The sequence below is a fragment of the Vulpes vulpes genome, chromosome X (genome assembly GCF_048418805.1).
Source record: "Vulpes vulpes isolate BD-2025 chromosome X, VulVul3, whole genome shotgun sequence".
Classification (NCBI taxonomy): Eukaryota; Metazoa; Chordata; class Mammalia; order Carnivora; family Canidae; genus Vulpes; species Vulpes vulpes.
This window is the reverse complement of record NC_132796.1, coordinates 61,407,581-61,425,358: the sequence shown is the minus strand read 5'-3', so window position 1 is coordinate 61,425,358 and position 17,778 is coordinate 61,407,581. Positions and strand designations below refer to the sequence as shown.

Here is a 17,778-nt window from a genome sequence, read left to right as displayed (position 1 = left end):
CCATTTGTAAGATTGTACTTTAAAGAAATTTGTATTATCATGTCTGTACTGGACACCAAATATGATGCTATTAATGATCACTAATGTATGGATTGAAATTTAGTGTACAAAACAACTTATATTACTCATTTTAAAATGCAAATAAATACATGAAAACATGTCTGAAATTGTCAGAATACCTTTCCTTTATTTCACACGCCAAGTAATATTTTTGCAAAGCATACATTTTAAAATTCATGGATTATAAATTTTCTTTACTTACATGATAGTAAAGTATATGACTTAAAATGAATTTTAAAAAGATTTAATTTTTATCTGAGAGCACACGTGTGTGCAAGTGGGGGGAGGGGCAGTGGGAGAGAATCTCAAGCAAACTCCTTGAGTGCAGAGCCAAATACTGGACTTGATCTCCCCACCCATGAGATCATGATCTGAGCTGAAATCAAAAGTCAGGTGCTTTGGGCTCCTGGGTGGCTCAATATGTTAAGCATCTGCCTTCAATTCAGATCATAATCTCAGGTTCCTGGGATCAAGCTCCATGTCTGGCTCCCTGCTCATCAGGGAGTCTGCTTCTCTCTCTCTGTTCCTACCCCCCATCTCATGCTGTCTCTCTCAAACTAATAAATAAAATCTTTAAAAACATTTTTTAAAAAGTCAGATGGTCAACTGGTTGAGCCATCAAGCTGCCCCAAAAATGGGTTTTTGAAAATATTAAACCCTTGCCTTCTTATATAATTATTGGCATACTTTTCAAAATATATGTTTACACCTTAGAATTTATTAGACTTTTTTTTCTCTTCAATCAGTATTAAAGCTGGCTCATCTTTTAGTTCTCTTTAACAGATACTGAGTAGTTTTTTAATGGAAAATATAAAAGTCCATACGACCCAAAGAGGTATGTTGGAGTAACTCACTCACCCATTTCTTCTCTGAACTGTTTCCAAGAATTGGATTAATGTGACTGAAAGGAAACCTCTTTGATCATGCTAAATATGTTTTTAGCTACAGTAGGTTTTTTTAGTTTTTATTTATTTATTCATGAGAAACAGAGACACAGAGACAGGCAGATACACAGGCAGTGGGAGAAGCAGGCTCCTTGCAGTGAGCCTGACATGCGACTCGATCCTGGGTCTCCAGGTTCACGCCCTGAGCCAAAGGTGGTGCTAAACCGCTGTGCCACCCAGGTTGTCCTAGATATAGTAGTTTGAAGCCATGCAACTTCTCTAGTTGACCATTGGAAGAGAGCAGAGTGAGAAGACATTTTCATATGATAGTTTAGTCCATCTAAGATCTGAAAAGAACAAATCAGTTGATTGACAAATAATTATTTCTTTAGACTATAAATGATGGCTTCTATTAGATGCCATATTAGGATACTAGTAGAGTGTTAGAAGAGCTAGGGAAAAAGTGACTACTTTGTGCAAGTGTCTTCCTGAAAGTCTGCACCATTTTTTCTTGTTTCTTTGCTTCTTTTTGCCCTCTATATTCCATTCTTTCCATCCCTACTAAGGGCTGTGCTTTAGAACAGTGGTTCTCAGTGTATAGTCTGTCCATTCCTGGGCATCCATAAGACATGTTCAGGGGGTCCTCAAGGTCAAAATTATTTTATGATTCTAAGATACTGTTCTAAAACTTCTGGCACCCTGGCACAACTGCAGCAGTGACTACAAATTATGTCAGTAGTCATTGTATTCACTGCTAAATACTTGGCAGTTTAAAAAATGCGAGTTTTACTTCAGAAGGTCTTTGATGATGTGCTATTATTTTTTAAAATATTTTATTTATTTATTCATGAGAGACAGTGGGAGAGGCAGAGACATAGGCAGAGGGAGAAGCAGACTTCTCACAGGGAGCCTGATGTGGAACTTGATCCCAGAACCCCGGGATCACACCCTGAGCCAAAGACAGATGCTCAACCGCTGAGCCACCCAGGCATCCCATGATGATGAAATGTTATTAAACTTCTCAAATCTCAACCCTTGAGTGCACTTCAGTTTACCATTGTGTGATGAAATGAGAAGTATAGATAAAGCACTTTAACTGTATACCAGATGTTGCATACCATTAAGGCAGAGCAGTTGTTTGATTTTTGAGTTGTAAACTAAACTCGCCACTTTTTCCATAGAACACCATTTTTACTTGAAAGAATGATTGACAAACTATGATTACTTAAACTTCATATTTTTGGTACATGTTTCCACAAGAATGGAAATGATCCTCTTGTATTATGGAAAACAACTGGCAGCATCTTTGTTGGTGATAAACTTTGGGCTGTGAAGCAAAAAATTAGTTTTGGAAAATTTTTATTTGATGCTATGAACTTGACATCTTAATACTAAAATTTTTCTGATGAAATCACTGCTGTTCAACATTTGAAAGATTTGCATATCTCAGTAAAGCAATATTTTTGAGATGACCAACACATGGTATTATCAAATCAGATACTAGTACAATCTCCATTAAAAGTGTAAGGTAGACCAATGGATTATTATGTAATAGAATATGGACAGTTAATTGATATGGTTTCAGATTGTTGTACCTAAATTTTAAGAAACTGCCACTTTCTAAGTTGTTGTGACATATCAAAGAAGAATAAGCACAATTATATGAAAAAGCTATTATACTCCTCCCTTTTCTACATACATGTCTGTGTGAGGCCTGATTTTCTTTCTGTACTTCAAGCAACAACTTATTTACAACAGATTGAATGTAGAATCAGATACAAAAATCTGATTCTTTTCTGTTAAGTCAGATATTAGAGATTTGCAAAAACATTTATTAATGTCATTCCTCAATTTTTTTTTGCTTTGGAAATTATAGTTACCTTTATAAAAATATTTATGCTCACATGTAATAAGTTTATTATTTCTTAATGAATCAATACAAAGTTGTTTTTCTCTGTTTTAATTTCTAATATGGTAAGTATCAATAGATAGGACCCACATAAAAAAAAAACACTTTGGAGTTTTCACTAATTTTTAAGATTGTAAAGGATTCCTGAGACCAAATGGATTGAGAACTGCTTTCCTTCAAGAGACTGATAAAAATGGTTCTCCTTGGGCACCTGAGTGGCATCTGCCTTTGTCATAGGTCATGATCCTAGGTCCTGGGATCGAGCCTCAAATGGGGTTCCCTGCACAGTGAGGAGTGGGCTTCTGCCTCTGCTCCTCCCCTCTGCTCTATACTTTCTGTTTCTGGAATTCTCTTACTTGCTCTCTCAAATATATAAAATCTTTTAAAAAATAGTTCTTTTTGATGTGGAGTCATCATTCATGAAATGACTTGATTCCCTTGTTATTATATTGGTCACGTGGATATTGATTAGGAAAAAGGAAACTGGGTATCTGAAACCTTTGAATCCAGTGCTTAGGGTTAGTGCTATTTGTTTAGCTGAAGCATGTGTGTGCGCGCGCGCGCGTGTGTGTGTTGTGGCAATTAAATTAATCTGTTTTTTTCTTTTTTTAAGTTTTTATTTTGATTCCAGTTAGTTAAAATAAAATATAGTGTAATATTAGATTCTGGTGTACAATACAGTAATTTATCACTCCCTTACAATACCTGATGCTCATTACAAGTGCACTCCTTAATTCCCATCAACCTATTTCACCCATCCCCCCACCCACTTCCCCTCTGGTAACCATCAGTTTGTTCTCTGTAGTTAAGAGTTTGCTTCTTAGTTTGCCTATCTGTTTTTTTTCACTTGATCATTTATGTTGTTTCTTAAATTCCACCTATATTTGAAATCATATGGTATTTGTCTTTGTCTGAGTCTCTAATTTTGCTTAGAATACTACTCTCTAGCTCCATCCATGTCCTTGCAAATGGCAAGATTTCATTATTTTTAATGGCTATGTAATATTCCATTTTGTGTATCAAATTGTATATATATATTCCACCAGAGACCTCTCCAGAGAGGTAAGTTTAGGGTTAAGGCTAGGGTATAGTTAGGGTTGGGGGTTAGGGTTTGTGGTTGGGTTAGGATTAGGTCTTCACTTAGTATAATACTCTTTACCTTGATCCGTGTCTTTGCAAATAGCAAGATTTCATTTTTATGGCTGAGTATTGTTCCATCATGTGTGTATGTGTGTGTGTGTGTGTGTGTGTGTGTGTGTTCCCCAAATCTTCTTTTTCCTGAGGTGAAGGATTAGGGTTCAGTGTAAGGCTAATATTCGGGCTAGGGTTAGAGTTAGGTCCAGGGTGAGTGAATGTGCCTATTTTCCTGCAGTTTAGAGACCTCTTCACAGCAATCCATTTAGAATTAGAGTTAGAGTTTGGGGTTAGTCATTAGCAGTTAGGTGTTAGGGTTAGGATTAGGTTTAGAGCTAGGGATAGGGTTAGAATCAATCTATGTCCCTCATGTCCTGCAGTTCAGAGACCTCTCCAGAGGTTAGGTTTAGGGTCTGAATTCAGTTTAGAGGTAGAGTTTAGTAGTTACTGGTAAGGAATAGGGTTAGGTATAGGGACAAGGTTAAGATTAGGGTAAGGATTAGTGTTTGTGCTTGTGCTTGGCATCCTGCAGTTCAGAGACCTCTCCAGAGAAAAACCTCAAGCTTCTTTTGGGGTGAGAATAAATAAGGCAGCCATCCATGGAGCTGAGGTACCAAGGGGACTTGGTGCTCTAGATACTCTTGGAGTGGAAATTCAATTGGTCATTCTGTTTCTGTTTCTTTTTGTTTTTTTTTTACTTCCTTTTTATTTAAATTCCTGTTAGTTAACATACAGTGTGATATTACTTTCAGGAGTAGAATTTACCAATTCAGTACTTACATACAACAGCCAGTGCTTAGCTCAATGAATGCCCTCCTTAGTTCCCATCACTTATTTAACCTATTCTGCTGTCCACCTCCACTCTGGTAATCAGCAGTTTGTTCTCTATTATTTAAGAGTGTGTTTCTTGGTTTTTCTCTCATATTTTCCCCTCTATGTACATTTGTTTTGTTTCTTAAATTCCACCTCTGAGTGAAATCATATGGTATTTATTTTTCTCTGACTTATTTTGCTTAGCATAATACTCTCTAGATTCATTCACATTGCTGTGAATGGCAAGATTCCATTTGGTTTTATTGCTGAGTAATAACCCATTGTATGTGTATACCACCTCTTCTTTATCATTCATCAGTCAATGGATGTTTGGGCTCTTTCCATAATTTGGCTATCGTTGATAGTCCTGCTATAAATATTTGGGTACATGTATTACTTCAAATCAGCACTTTGTATCCTTTAGGTAAATACCCAGTAGTAAATTCAGCAATTGCTGGATCATTCTATTTTTAACTTTTATTTTTTTAAAGGTATTATTTATTTATTTATGATAGTCACAGAGAGAGAGAGAGAGGCAGAGATATAGGCAGAGGGAGAAGCAGGCTCCATGCACCAGGAGCCCGATGTGGGATTCGATCCTGGGTCTCCAGGATCGCGCCCTGGGCCAAAGGCAGGCGCCAAACCGCTGCGCCACCCAAGGATCCCCTATTTTTAACTTTTAACTGGTAGTTCTATTTTTAACTTTTTGATGGACCTCCTTAATAATGTTTCTGAGTGACTGCACCAGTTTGCATTCCCGCCAACAGTGTAAGAGAGTTCCCCCTTCTCCAAATCCTTGCCAACACAGTTATTTCCTGTGTTGTTAATTTTAGCCATTCTGACTGGTGTGAGAGTATGTCTCATTGTAGTATTGATTTATATTTCCCTGATGATGAGTGATATTGAGCATTTTTCATGTTTCTCTTGGCCATCTAGATATGTTCTTTGAAAAAATGTTATTCATGTCTTCTGCCCATTTGTTAACTAGGTTATTTTTTTGGGTGTTGATTTTTATAAGTTGGTTATGTAATTTGGATACTGCCCCTTTATCAGATATCATTTGCAAATATCCTCCCTTTTATATGTTACCTTTTTGTTTTGTTCGTTGTTTCCTTTGCTAGACAGAATCTTTTTATGTTGATGAAGTCTTAACAGTTAATTTTTGCTTTTGCTTCCCTTGCCTCAGAAGACATATCTAGTAAGAAGTTGCTATGGCTGATGTCAAAGAGGTTACTGTCAGTGTTCTCCTTTAGGATCTTGATGGTTTCTGGTCTCATATTTCCTTCTTCCATCCATTTTGAATTTATTTTTGTATATGGTATAAGAAAGTGGTCCAATTTCATTCTTTTGCAGGCTACTGTCCAATTTTCCCAACACCATATGTTGAAGAGACTATCGTTTTCCATTGGATATTCTTTCCTGGTTTGTGGAATATTAATTGATCATATAGAGTTGTGGATTCATTTCTGGATTTTCTATTCTGTTCTATTGATCTATTTGTCCTTTTTTTTTTGTTTCAGTGCCATACAGTCTTGATCATTACAGATTTCTAACATAACTTGATTGCCTTTGGTAATATAGACATTTTAACAGTATTTGTTCTCCCTATCCATGAGCATGAAATGTTTTTCCCAATTCTTTAGTTTCTTTCATCAATGTTTCATAGTTTTCATAACCTCTTTGGTTATGTTTATTTCTAGGTATCTTATGGTTTTTGATACAATTGTAAATGAGACTGATTTCTTGATTTCTTTTTGAGGATGACATTAGCTGTGGGTTTTTCATATATGGTTTTATGATATTGAGGTATGTTCCTTCTAATCCTACTTTGTTGGGGATTTATTATGAATGGATATTGTATTTGATCAAATGCTCTGCATCACTTGAGATGATCATATTTTTTATCCTTTCTTTAATTAATGCTATATATAATGCTGATTATGAATATTGAACCACCCTTGCAATCCAGGAATAAATCCCACTTGGTCGTAGTAAAAGTTATTTTTTTTTTTCATTTTAGGTTAATTTTTAAGTAATCTCTCTATCAAATGTGGGGCCCAAACTCACAACCCTGAAATCAAGGGTCACATGCTCTACTACCTGAGCAGGCCAGGAACTCCTGTTTTTTTTTTATTATTATTATTATCTTTTGTGGATTAGGTTTGTAGTAGTTCAGTGAGAATTTTTGCATCTGTATTCATTTGTAATATTGGCCTGTAGTTCTCTTTTTAGTGGTGTCTTTATCTGATTTTGGTATCAGAGTAATGCTTCCTCATAGAATGAATTTGGAAGTTTTCCTTTCTTTTCTATTTTTTGGAATAGTTTGAAAAGCATACATATACATTTTAACTCTTCTTTAAAGACTTGTTAGAATTTGCCTGTAAAGCCATCTGGTCCTGGATGTTGGGTTGTTGGCAGTTTTTTAAATAATTCAATTTCATTCCTGGTAATTGTTCTGTTCAAATTTTCTATTTCTTCTTGTTTCAGTTTGTGTAATCTATATGTTTCTAGGATTTTTTTCATTTCCTCCAAGTTGTCCAAACTTTTGGCATAGTTTTTCATCATATTCTGTTATGATTGTTTATATCTCTGTAATGTTATTTCTCTTCTGTTATTTGTGATTTTATTTATTTCAGTCATTTTTCTTTTTGATAAGTCTGGCTAGAGGTTTATCAATTTTATTAATTTTTTTCAGGAATGCAGCTCCTGGTTTCAGCTCCTTTTGTTTGTTTTAGTTTCTATATAATTTATTTCAAAGCAGTGTATAACTTTTGCTAGTTTTTAAAAATGAAACAGCCCTTTACTGATAAATAACTCTTATTAAATTTTAATCTATTCATATTTATTTTCACAACTGAAGCTTTTAAAAATTAGCTTTTAATGAGTCATAATCTTAGTTTGAAAATATGAAGTAGTATTATACTTAATTAAGCTTGCTCAGTAATCTTAAAGATTTTAATTTTAATTTGTTTTTTTTTTTTTTTTTTTTTACTTTTTTTTGCTTTTATTTAAATTCCAGTTAATTAACATACAGTGTTATGTTAGTTTCAGGTGTACAATACAGTGATCCAACACTTCCATACAACATCTGGTGCCCATCCCAACAGACAAGTGTGCTCCTTCATCCCTATGACCTATTTCTCCCTTCCACTCACCTTTTTCCCTGTGGTAACCATCAGTATGTTCTCTATAATTAGGTACAATGCTAGCTAGATTCTTTTCTTTTTTTTTTTTAGATTCTTTTTTTTTTTAATTAATTTTTATTGGTGTTCAATTTACCAACATACAGAAAAACACCCAGTGCTCATCCCGTCAAGTGTCCACCTCAGTGCCCGTCACCCATTCCCCTCCAACACCCGCCCTCCTCCCCCTCCACCACCCCTAGTTCGTTTCCCCGAGTTAGGAGTCTTTATGTTCTGTCTCCCTTCCTGATATTTCCCAACATTTCTTCTCCCTTCCTTTATATTCCCTTTCACTATTATTCATATTCCCCAAATGAATGAGAACATACACTGTTTGTCCTTCTCCGACTGACTTATTTCACTCAGCATAATACCCTCCAGTTCCATCCACGTTGAAGCAAATGGTGGGTATTTGTCGTTTCTAATTGCTGAGTAATATTCCATTGTATACATAAACCACATCTTCTTTATCCATTCATCTTTCGATGGACACCGAGGCTCCTTCCACAGTTTGGCTATTGTGGCCATTGCTGATAGAAACATCGGGGTGCAGGTGTCCCGACGTTTCATTGCATCTGAATCTTTGGGGTAAATCCCCAACAGTGCAATTGCTGGGTCGTAGGGCAGGTCTATTTTTAACTCTTTGAGGAACCTCCACACAGTTTTCCAGAGTGGCTGCACCAGTTCACATTCCCACCAACAGTGTAAGAGGGTTCCCTTTTCTCCGCATCCTCTCCAACATTTGTTGTTTCCTGCCTTGTTAATTTTCCCCATTCTCACTGGTGTGAGGTGGTATCTCATTGTGGTTTTGATTTGTATTTCCCTGATGGCAAGTGATGCAGAGCATTTTCTCATATGCTTGTTGGCCATGTCCATGTCTTCCTCTGTGAGATTTCTCTTCATGTCTTTTGCCCATTTCATGATTGGATTGTTTGTTTCTTTGGTGTTGAGTTTAATAAGTTCTTTATAGATTTTGGAAACTAGCCCTTTATCTGATACGTCATTTGCAAATATCTTCTCCCATTCTGTAGGTTGTCTTTTAGTTTTGTTGACTGTATCCTTTGCTGTGCAAAAGCTTCTTATCTTGATGAAGTCCCAATAGTTCATTTTTGCTTTTGTTTCTTTTGCCTTTGCGGATGTATCTTGCAAGAAATTACTGTGGCCAAGTTCAAAAAGGGTGTTGCCTGTGTTCTCCTCTAGGATTTTGATGGACTCTTGTCTCACATTTAGATCTCTCATCCATTTTGAGTTTATCTTTGTGTATGGTGAAAGAGAGTGGTCCAGTTTCATTCTTCTGCATGTGGATGTCCAATTTTCCCAGCACCATTTATTGAAGAGACTGTCTTTCTTCCAATGGATAGTCTTTCCTCCTTTATCGAATATTAGATGACCATACATTTCAGGGTCCATTTCTGGGTTCTCTATTCTGTTCCATTGATCTATGTGTCTGTTTTTGTGCCAGTACCACACTGTCTTGATGACCACAGCTTTGTAGTACAACCTGAAATCTGGCATTGTGATGCCCCCAGCTATGGTTTTCTTTTTTAAAATTCCCCTGGCTATACGGGGTCTTTTCTGATTCCACACAAATCTTAAAATAATTTGTTCTAACTCTCTGAAGAAAGTCCATGGTATTTTGATAGGGATTGCATTAAACGTGTAAATTGCCCTGGGTAACATTGACATTTTCACAATATTAATTCTGCCAATCCATGAGCATGGAATATTTTTCCATCTCTTTGTGTCTTCCTCAATTTCTTTCAGAAGTGTTCTATAGTTTTTAGGGTATAGATCTTTTACCTCTTTGGTTAGGTTTATTCCTAGGTATCTTATGCTTTTGGGTGCAATTGTAAATGGGATTGACTCCTTAATTTCTCTTTCTTCAGTCTCATTGTTAGTGTATAGAAATGCCATTGATTTCTGGGCATTGATTTTGTATCCTGCCACGCTACCAAATTGCTGTATGAGTTCTAGCAATCTTGGGGTGGAGGCTTTTGGGTTTTCTATGTAGAGTATCATGTCATCGGCGAAGAGGGAGAGTTTGACTTCTTCTTTGCCAATTTGAATGCCTTTAATGTCTTTTTGTTGTCTGATTGCTGAGGCAAGGACTTCCAGAACTATGTTGAACAGCAGTGGTGAGAGTGGACATCCCTGTCTTGTTCCTGATCTTAGGGGAAAGGCTCCCAGTGCTTCCCCATTGAGAATGATATTTGCTGTGGGCTTTTCGTAGATGGCTTTTAAGATGTCGAGGAAAGTTCCCTCTATCCCAACACTCTGAAGGGTTTTGATCAGGAATGGATGCTGTATTTTGTCAAATGCTTTCTCTGCATCTAATGAGAGGATCATATGGTTCTTGGTTTTTCTCTTGCTGATATGATGAATCACATTGATGGTTTTACGAGTGTTGAACCAGCCTTGTGTCCCAGGGATAAATCCTACTTGGTCATGGTGAATAATTTTCTTAATGTGTTGTTGGATCCTATTGGCTAGTATCTTGTTGAGAATTTTTGCATCCATGTTCATCAGGGATATTGGTCTGTAATTCTCCTTTTTGGTGGGGTCTTTGTCTGGTTTCGGAATTAAGGTGATGCTGGCCTCGTAGAACGAATTTGGAAGTACTCCATCTCTTTCTATCTTTCCAAACAGCTTTAGTAGAATAGGTATGATTTCTTCTTTAAACGTTTGATAGAATTCCCCTGGGAAGCCATCTGGCCCTGGACTCTTGTGTCTTGGGAGGTTTTTGATGACTGCTTCAATTTCCTCCCTGGTTATTGGCCTGTTCAGGTTTTCTATTTCTTCCTGCTCCAGTTTTGGTAGTTTGTGGCTTTCCAGGAATGCGTCCATTTCTTCTAGATTTCCTAATTTATTGGCGTACAGCTGTTCATAATATGTTTTTAAAATCGTTTGTATTTCCTTGGTGTTGGTAGTGATCTCTCCTTTCTCATTCATGATTTTATTAATTTGAGTCTTCTCTCTCTTCTTTTTAATAAGGTTGGCTAATGGTTTATCTATCTTATTAATTCTTTCAAAGAACCAACTCCTGGTTCTGTTGATCTGTTCCACAGTTCTTTTGGTCTCGATATCATTGAGTTCTGCTCGAATTTTAATTAACTCTCTTCTTCTGCTGGGGGTGGGGTCTATTTGTTGCTTTTTCTCTAGTTCCTTTATGTGTAAGGTGAGCTTTTGAATTTGAGATCTTTCCAGTTTTTGAATCGATGCTTGTATTGCGATGTATTTCCCCCTCAGGACTGCTTTTGCTGCATCCCAAAGATTTTGAATGGTTGTATCTTCATTCTCATTAGTTTCCATGAATCTTTTTAATTCTTCCTTAATTTCCTGGTTGACCTTTTCATCTTTTAGCAGGATGGTCCTTAACCTCCACGTGTTTGTGGTCCTTCCATACTTCTTGTCGTGATTAAGTTCTAATTTCAAGGCATTATGGTCTGAGAATATACAGGGGACTATCCCGATCTTTTGGTATCGGTTCAGACCCGATTTGTGACCCAGTATGTGGTCTATTCTGGAGAAAGTTCCATGTGCACTTGAGAAGAATGTGTATTCAGTTGAGCTTGGATGTAAAGTTCTGTAGATATCTGTGAAATCCATCTGGTCCAGTGTATCATTTAAAGCTTTCGTTTCTTTGGAGATGTTGTGCTTAGAAGACCTATCCAGGGTAGAAAGAGCTAGATTGAAGTCACCAAGTATAAGTGTATTATTATCAAGGTATTTCTTCAGTTTGGTTATTAATTGGTTTAAATATTTGGCAGCTCCCACATTCGGGGCATATATATTGAGGATTGTTAAGTCCTCTTGTTGGATAGATCCTTTGAGTATGAGATAGTGTCCCTCTTCATCTCTCACTATAGTCTTTGGGGTAAATTTTAATTTATCTGATATAAGGATGGCAACCCCTGCTTTCTTTTGAGGACCATTTGAATGGTAAATGGTTCTCCAACCTCTTATTTTCAGGTTGTAGGTGTCCTTCTGTCTAAAATGAGTCTCTTGTAGACAGCAAATAGATGGGTCCTGCTTTTTTATCCAGTCTGAAACCCTGCGCCTTTTGATGGGGTCATTAAGCCCGTTCACGTTCAGAGTTACTACTGATAGATATGAGTTTAGTGTCATCATATCTATTCAGTCCTTGTTTTTGTGGATTGTTCCACTGAACTTCTTCTTAAAGGGGAATTTTAAGAGTCCCCCTTAAAATTTCTTGCAGAGCTGGTTTGGAGGTTACATATTCTTTCAGTTGCTGTCTGTCTTGGAAGCTCTTTATCTCTCCTTCCATTTTGAATGAAAGCCTTGCTGGATAAAGTATTCTTGGTTGCATGTTCTTTTCATTTAGGACCCTGAATATATCCTGCCAGCCTTTTCTGGCCTGCCAGGTCTCTGTGGAGAGGTCTGCTGTTACCCTAATATTCCTCCCCATAAAAGTCAGGGACTTTTTTTCTCTTGCTGCTTTAAGGATTTTCTCCTTATCTTTGGAATTTGCAAGCTTCACTATTAAATGTCGAGGTGTTGAACGGTTTTTGTTGATTTTAGGGGGGGATCTCTCTATTTCCTGGATCTGAATGCCTGTTTCCCTTCCCAGATTCGGAAAGTTTTCAGCTAGGATTTGTTCAAATACATATTCTGGCCCTCTGTCCCTTTCGGCGCCCTCAGGAACCCCAATTAAACGTAGGTTTTTCTTCCTCAGGCTGTCATTTATTTCCCTTAATCTATCCTCATGGTCTTTTAATTGCTTGTCTCTTTTTTCCTCAGTTTCCCTCTTTGCCATCAACTTGTCTTCTATGTCACTGACTCGTTCTTCCACCTCGTTAAGCCTCGTCGTTAGGACTTCTAGCTTGGATTGCATCTCATTTAATTGATTTTTAATTTCTGCCTGATTGGATCTAAATTCTGCAGTCATGAAGTCTCTTGAGTCCTTTATGGTTTTCTCTAGAGCCACCAGTAGCTGTAAAATAGTGCTTCTGAATTGGCTTTCTGACATTGAGTTGTAATCCATATTTTGTAACTCTGTGGGAGAGTGGGCTGTTTCTGATTCTTTTTTTTGAGGTGAGGTTTTCCTTCTAGTCATTTTGCTCAGTGCAGAGTGGCCAAAAACAAGTTGTATTGGGAAAAGGAGAAAAAGAGAGAGAAGGAAAGAAAAGAGAAAAAGAAAAAAGAGAAAGAGGAAAAAAAAGGGGGGAAAAGAGAAGAAAAAGAAAGAAAAAGAAAGAAAGGAGATAAAAGAAACAAAAGGGTGGGTGGGGCGGGGTAAGCAATCAGAAATCAAGAAGAAAGAAAGAAAAAAAAAAAAAGCACAAAACAAAACAAACAAATAAAAAAAAAAACCACAAAAAAAAAACCAAAAACAAAAACAAAAAAAACCAAAAGCAAAAACCACGGGGAGTATCTTCCGATTCTGTGTACTTTAAGTCCCTTGACTTCCCTTGGAACTGGTCCGTGTCGCTGGTCTTCTGGGGGAGGGGCCTGCTGTGCTGACTCTCAGGTGTTAGCACTTGGGGGAGCTGCTCTGCCCCTGCCTGGTGCAGGGCTCGGTGGGGGTTGTTCACCCCGTGAGGCCCCCGGAGGAAGCCACAGTGGCGGGGGCAGCTCTGGGACCCTGGGGTCAGCTCCCGCAGTAGCTCCGGGTCTCTCCGGCTGCAGGGCCTGGGGGCTCCCGGGCGGGGCCGCTGATCTGCTCAGTTCCAGGCAGGAGCGTCCTTGCTGTCCTGGGCCCTCCCGGCCTCTGCCTGTCCCGGGGGAGGCCGGATCCTGGGCTGTGTCCCGGCGCCCTGTGCTCCGGGGCCTGCGCTGTTGGATTCGCGCTCCCGCCCCGCAGCCCCCTCCGCGGAGCCGCCGCCCGAGCCCCTCCGAGCTGTTCCCGGAGCTGCGCCGCCCCCTCCGCGGAGCTTCTTCCTCCGCCGGAGCCGCTGCCGCCGAGCTGTTCCCGGAGCCGCGCAGCCCCCTCCGCGGAGCCGCCGCCCGAGCCCCTCCGAGCTGCTCCGGGTCCCGCCGAGCGCTGCAGCCCTTACGGAGCGCGGCGCACTCTCCGGGGCGCAGTTCCTCTGTTACTGTCCCAGGGAGCCCGAGGGCGTCCCCGCCTTTCTGGGGATCCTGCTCCAATTCCCCGGGAGGCCTTTCCGCGGGGAAGGTTGGTGCAGCTCCTGCTCCTCCGGGACGCGGCTCTCCTGCCCTGGGGACACTCGCCCCGGCCTCAGCCCGGCTCCTCGCGGGCCCCTCCCCCTCGGAGGCCTTTTGTGTCTTTATTTCTTTTTCCCCGTCTTCCTACCTTGATAGAAGCGCGAACTCTTCTCACTGTAGCGTTCCAGCTGGTCTCTCTTTAAATCTCAGGCCGAATTCGTAGATTTTCAGGATGATTGGATGGTTTTCTAGGTAATTTGTTGAGGACAAGTGACCTGGAGACCCTACTCCTCCGCCATCTTGCCCCTCCCCTTTAATTTGTTTATTGTGATAGTTTGCCATCTTGATTCTTCAGCTTGGCAGAAGGGTATCATTTTCTCTGTTCTTTCTTCTTAGAAAACAAAATGCCTGGTAACTTCTAAAATGGACCAATAAGGCAGTAGAAATGAAGTTATCAAATTAATAGTCATCACATTTCTTTGGTCTTTATTAAGGTGCTTGGGTCTTGAAAGTAGTTCCTTTAGATCAAATTGCCTCTCACTATGTTGCTTATCTCATATATCACAAACTTTTTAAAGTCCATGATCATGTCATCTATTTTAAAATTTTTCTTTCCTATGTATGTATGTATGTATGATAGTATGATTTACTAAATGAATTAAAATGAGCAAAACTTGAGTGTAATTTATAGAGAAAAATATATCCTTATAAAATTAGAGAAAATGCATGGACATATATATGTGCTAACGTGTGTATAGCAAGAATGTCTTGAAACATGATTTTTACTTTTTTAAAAAATTCCTCTATTAGGTTTTTCTTGTTCGAAAGAAGACTGGTCCTGATGCTGGGCAGCTCTATGCAATGAAAGTGTTAAAAAAAGCTTCTTTAAAAGGTAGAAAATTACAAAGCTTATTAAAATAGAATTTGAAAAAAATAGTATTTGATAAAGCTTGTTTTAAGACACATGCTGTGTATTGCTTGTATAAGTTGGGTAGACTCAGTTTCCTTTAAACATTAGTAATTGTTACAGTTTTCTAACCTGTAAGTGATATTTCTAGGTTTGATATTGGCATATGCTCTAATTTAATGACACTGTACCCTGGTAAAAAAAATCATATAAAAAGTGACACATTTTATTTAATATTTAATATATTTAATATATTCTTTTATTGCAAAATTCATATTTTTTTCTCTTCACCTGTGCTGATTTTGTATACTGAAAAATCACAACCACCTGGATAGAATTACATACACCATCTTCTAGGATGTGATAGCAATAACACTGTGCTCAGTTTTTATCAGAAAGTCATTTGAACAATTGAAGACCGATACATAATAAATACATGCTAGCCAAATACTTATTCATGTCACTTTAATCCATCTAGATCTAAACTGAATTTGATGACTTTCTGAGAATATGGTAATTACTGTCTAGGAATATATAGATTGCAAATTTAGGCACTTATAAAGTTATATTTTCATACTTTTGTTTGGTGAATTATTGATGGGACCTCTACTGAAATTTTATATAGAATAATATATTCTGCCCTTCTATAATTTTTAGTTCGAGACAGAGTTCGGACAAAAATGGAAAGGGATATACTGGTGGAAGTAAATCATCCATTTATTGTTAAATTACACTATGGTATGTAATTTTTTTAATTTATGGAATTAGAGAATATTTCCTTTCAAACAATAATATAACAAAATAAATACTTCAAATTATTTAATACATTCAACTATGTAAAATATATTTATCTGAAATTAGAATAAGAATATCTTGCTTTGAATTGTATTTTCTGAATCTGTTGGTTAATTTGTCTAAGGTAATAAGATAGTATCTTCTGATTATTTGTCTGGTAATATTTCTTTACTCTGATAGGCTATACCTTTAATGATCTTAGGCCCTAAACTGTGATAATTTATTCAAAACATCTGAAGTTTGGATGTGTTCCTCTTACATGTTCATAATGAACATATTATTTTATTTCCTAGCTCTACTGAAGAGTACCATATAGTTATATTAGTCCCTTTGAGTTATCCTTTCTTATATTTGGGGGAGGAGGAATACCTGTAAGAAGCAGTAAATATAATGGCAAGAACATGAATTTGGAGTCAGACAGTTCTGAGTTTGAATCATGGCTCCATTGATAATTTAATGCATGTGTAAGATTGTGAAATTTGGCTTTTCTGGATAATTCAAAGGTATATACATAATTAAATCACTTACACATTCTGTGATGTCACTTTAAGTTTTCAAGATTTAAAAAACTAGCAGCTATTGATTTTATTCTTAAGTAATTTTGAAAAATAATGTGTTAAGGTATATACTAAATTATTTTTATAGAAAGCCCTCAAGAAATTTCCACTCATTATTCTTTCACTCTCTATTATCCTAAATCAAAAGTAGTAGTATCTAAAGTCCCCCTTCCTTGAATCACCAGGATGTCATTACATTAATAACTAAATACCAGCTGTATGCAAAACAGTATTGAATACAGTAGGCTCTAGAGGTGAAACAATCTCTGATCTTAAAAAACTTATAATCTCTTGGAACAAAGACAAATTAATTTTGTATAATTTAATTGTACAAATCAAAATGGAGTAAGTTCCATAAGAGAGACATAAATAAAGAACAATGAAATTTCAAAAGTAGTAAGTAATTCTTATTGAGAAGAGGATAAGGATGCTATAAAATGTGAAAAGAGAGAAATCTTAAACAGAGGAAAATTTAATGGAGGAGGTGGAATTTTTGTTGAGCTTGAAAGAATTAGTAGACTTTTGGTAGATAGGGAGGTAGAGTACAGGCAGTTTGCAATAGAACGTAATACTCCATAAATCAGGAAAATGACAGTAGAAGTTTCTGAGTAAAACCATATGTAAAGCTGATTATGTTCTAGGAAGGGGTTTATAATTATTTCAACACTAAATTCAATTTTGAGATAATGTTATACAATACTATTGAGCCATGTGAATAAATGCTTAATTCATTTATAGTATTTAATGATAAAACTCTAAACATACATATTAATTAAAAATTATACTAAGCTTGTTAAGCCTTTAAGATTGTTCTGTTACTACATTCTAATTTATAATTAGCCTTTCAGACTGAAGGGAAGCTGTATTTAATACTGGATTTTCTCAGGGGAGGAGATGTCTTCACAAGATTATCCAAAGAGGTGGGTATCTGTTTGTAAATTTTTACTATATTTTATTGAAACAAAACTAAGAAAAATCATTTGTGTTCTGCTAATTAATTTTTTCTATACAAATTTTAAATACTTATTCTGTTTGCTTCACTGCATAGTATTTAGTTGATATGTTAGTTAATGGCATTTTCTGTCTGCCTGTCATTTAGATCATTTCAATGTGCTACTCATGATTTTATTAGACACAGATCAATAAAATAAATGGATGAAGTAGATAGGGTCAAGCCTAGGATTTTGGCTACTCAAGCTACCAAAATACCTCTGGGAGTAGTTTTTAATTTATTCTAAAACAGCTTTATGGAGATATAATTGACATACAATGAATTGCACCTATTAGAGTATGTACTTTGATAGAATTTGACATTTGTATATATCTGTGAAATCATCATCACAAGATAATAAACTTATCCATCATTCCCAACCATTTTCCTGCACTCATTTGTAATGCCTCCCTCTGCCCTTCC

The 17,778-nt window shown here is 37.2% G+C and overlaps 1 protein-coding gene across 17 annotated transcripts in view; it reads left to right on the top strand.

Moving 5' to 3' along the window:
• RPS6KA6 (ribosomal protein S6 kinase A6) overlaps nucleotides 1-17,778 on the top strand; it is a 216,849-nt gene that overhangs the window by 91,639 nt on the left and 107,432 nt on the right. For 12 of the 17 annotated variants that reach the window (XM_072744751.1, XM_072744749.1, XM_072744756.1 and 9 more), the window contains 3 exons: nucleotides 14,916-14,997; nucleotides 15,670-15,750; nucleotides 17,205-17,284. The exons of 3 other annotated variants lie outside the window; for them this stretch is intronic. In XM_072744751.1, the coding sequence (XP_072600852.1) occupies nucleotides 14,916-14,997; nucleotides 15,670-15,750; nucleotides 17,205-17,284 (243 nt within the window). Of the gene's footprint in view, nucleotides 1-14,915; nucleotides 14,998-15,669; nucleotides 15,751-17,204; nucleotides 17,285-17,778 lie in introns of those variants that run through there. 2 more of the 17 variants (XM_026016758.2, XM_026016759.2) reach the window with 2 other exon arrangements.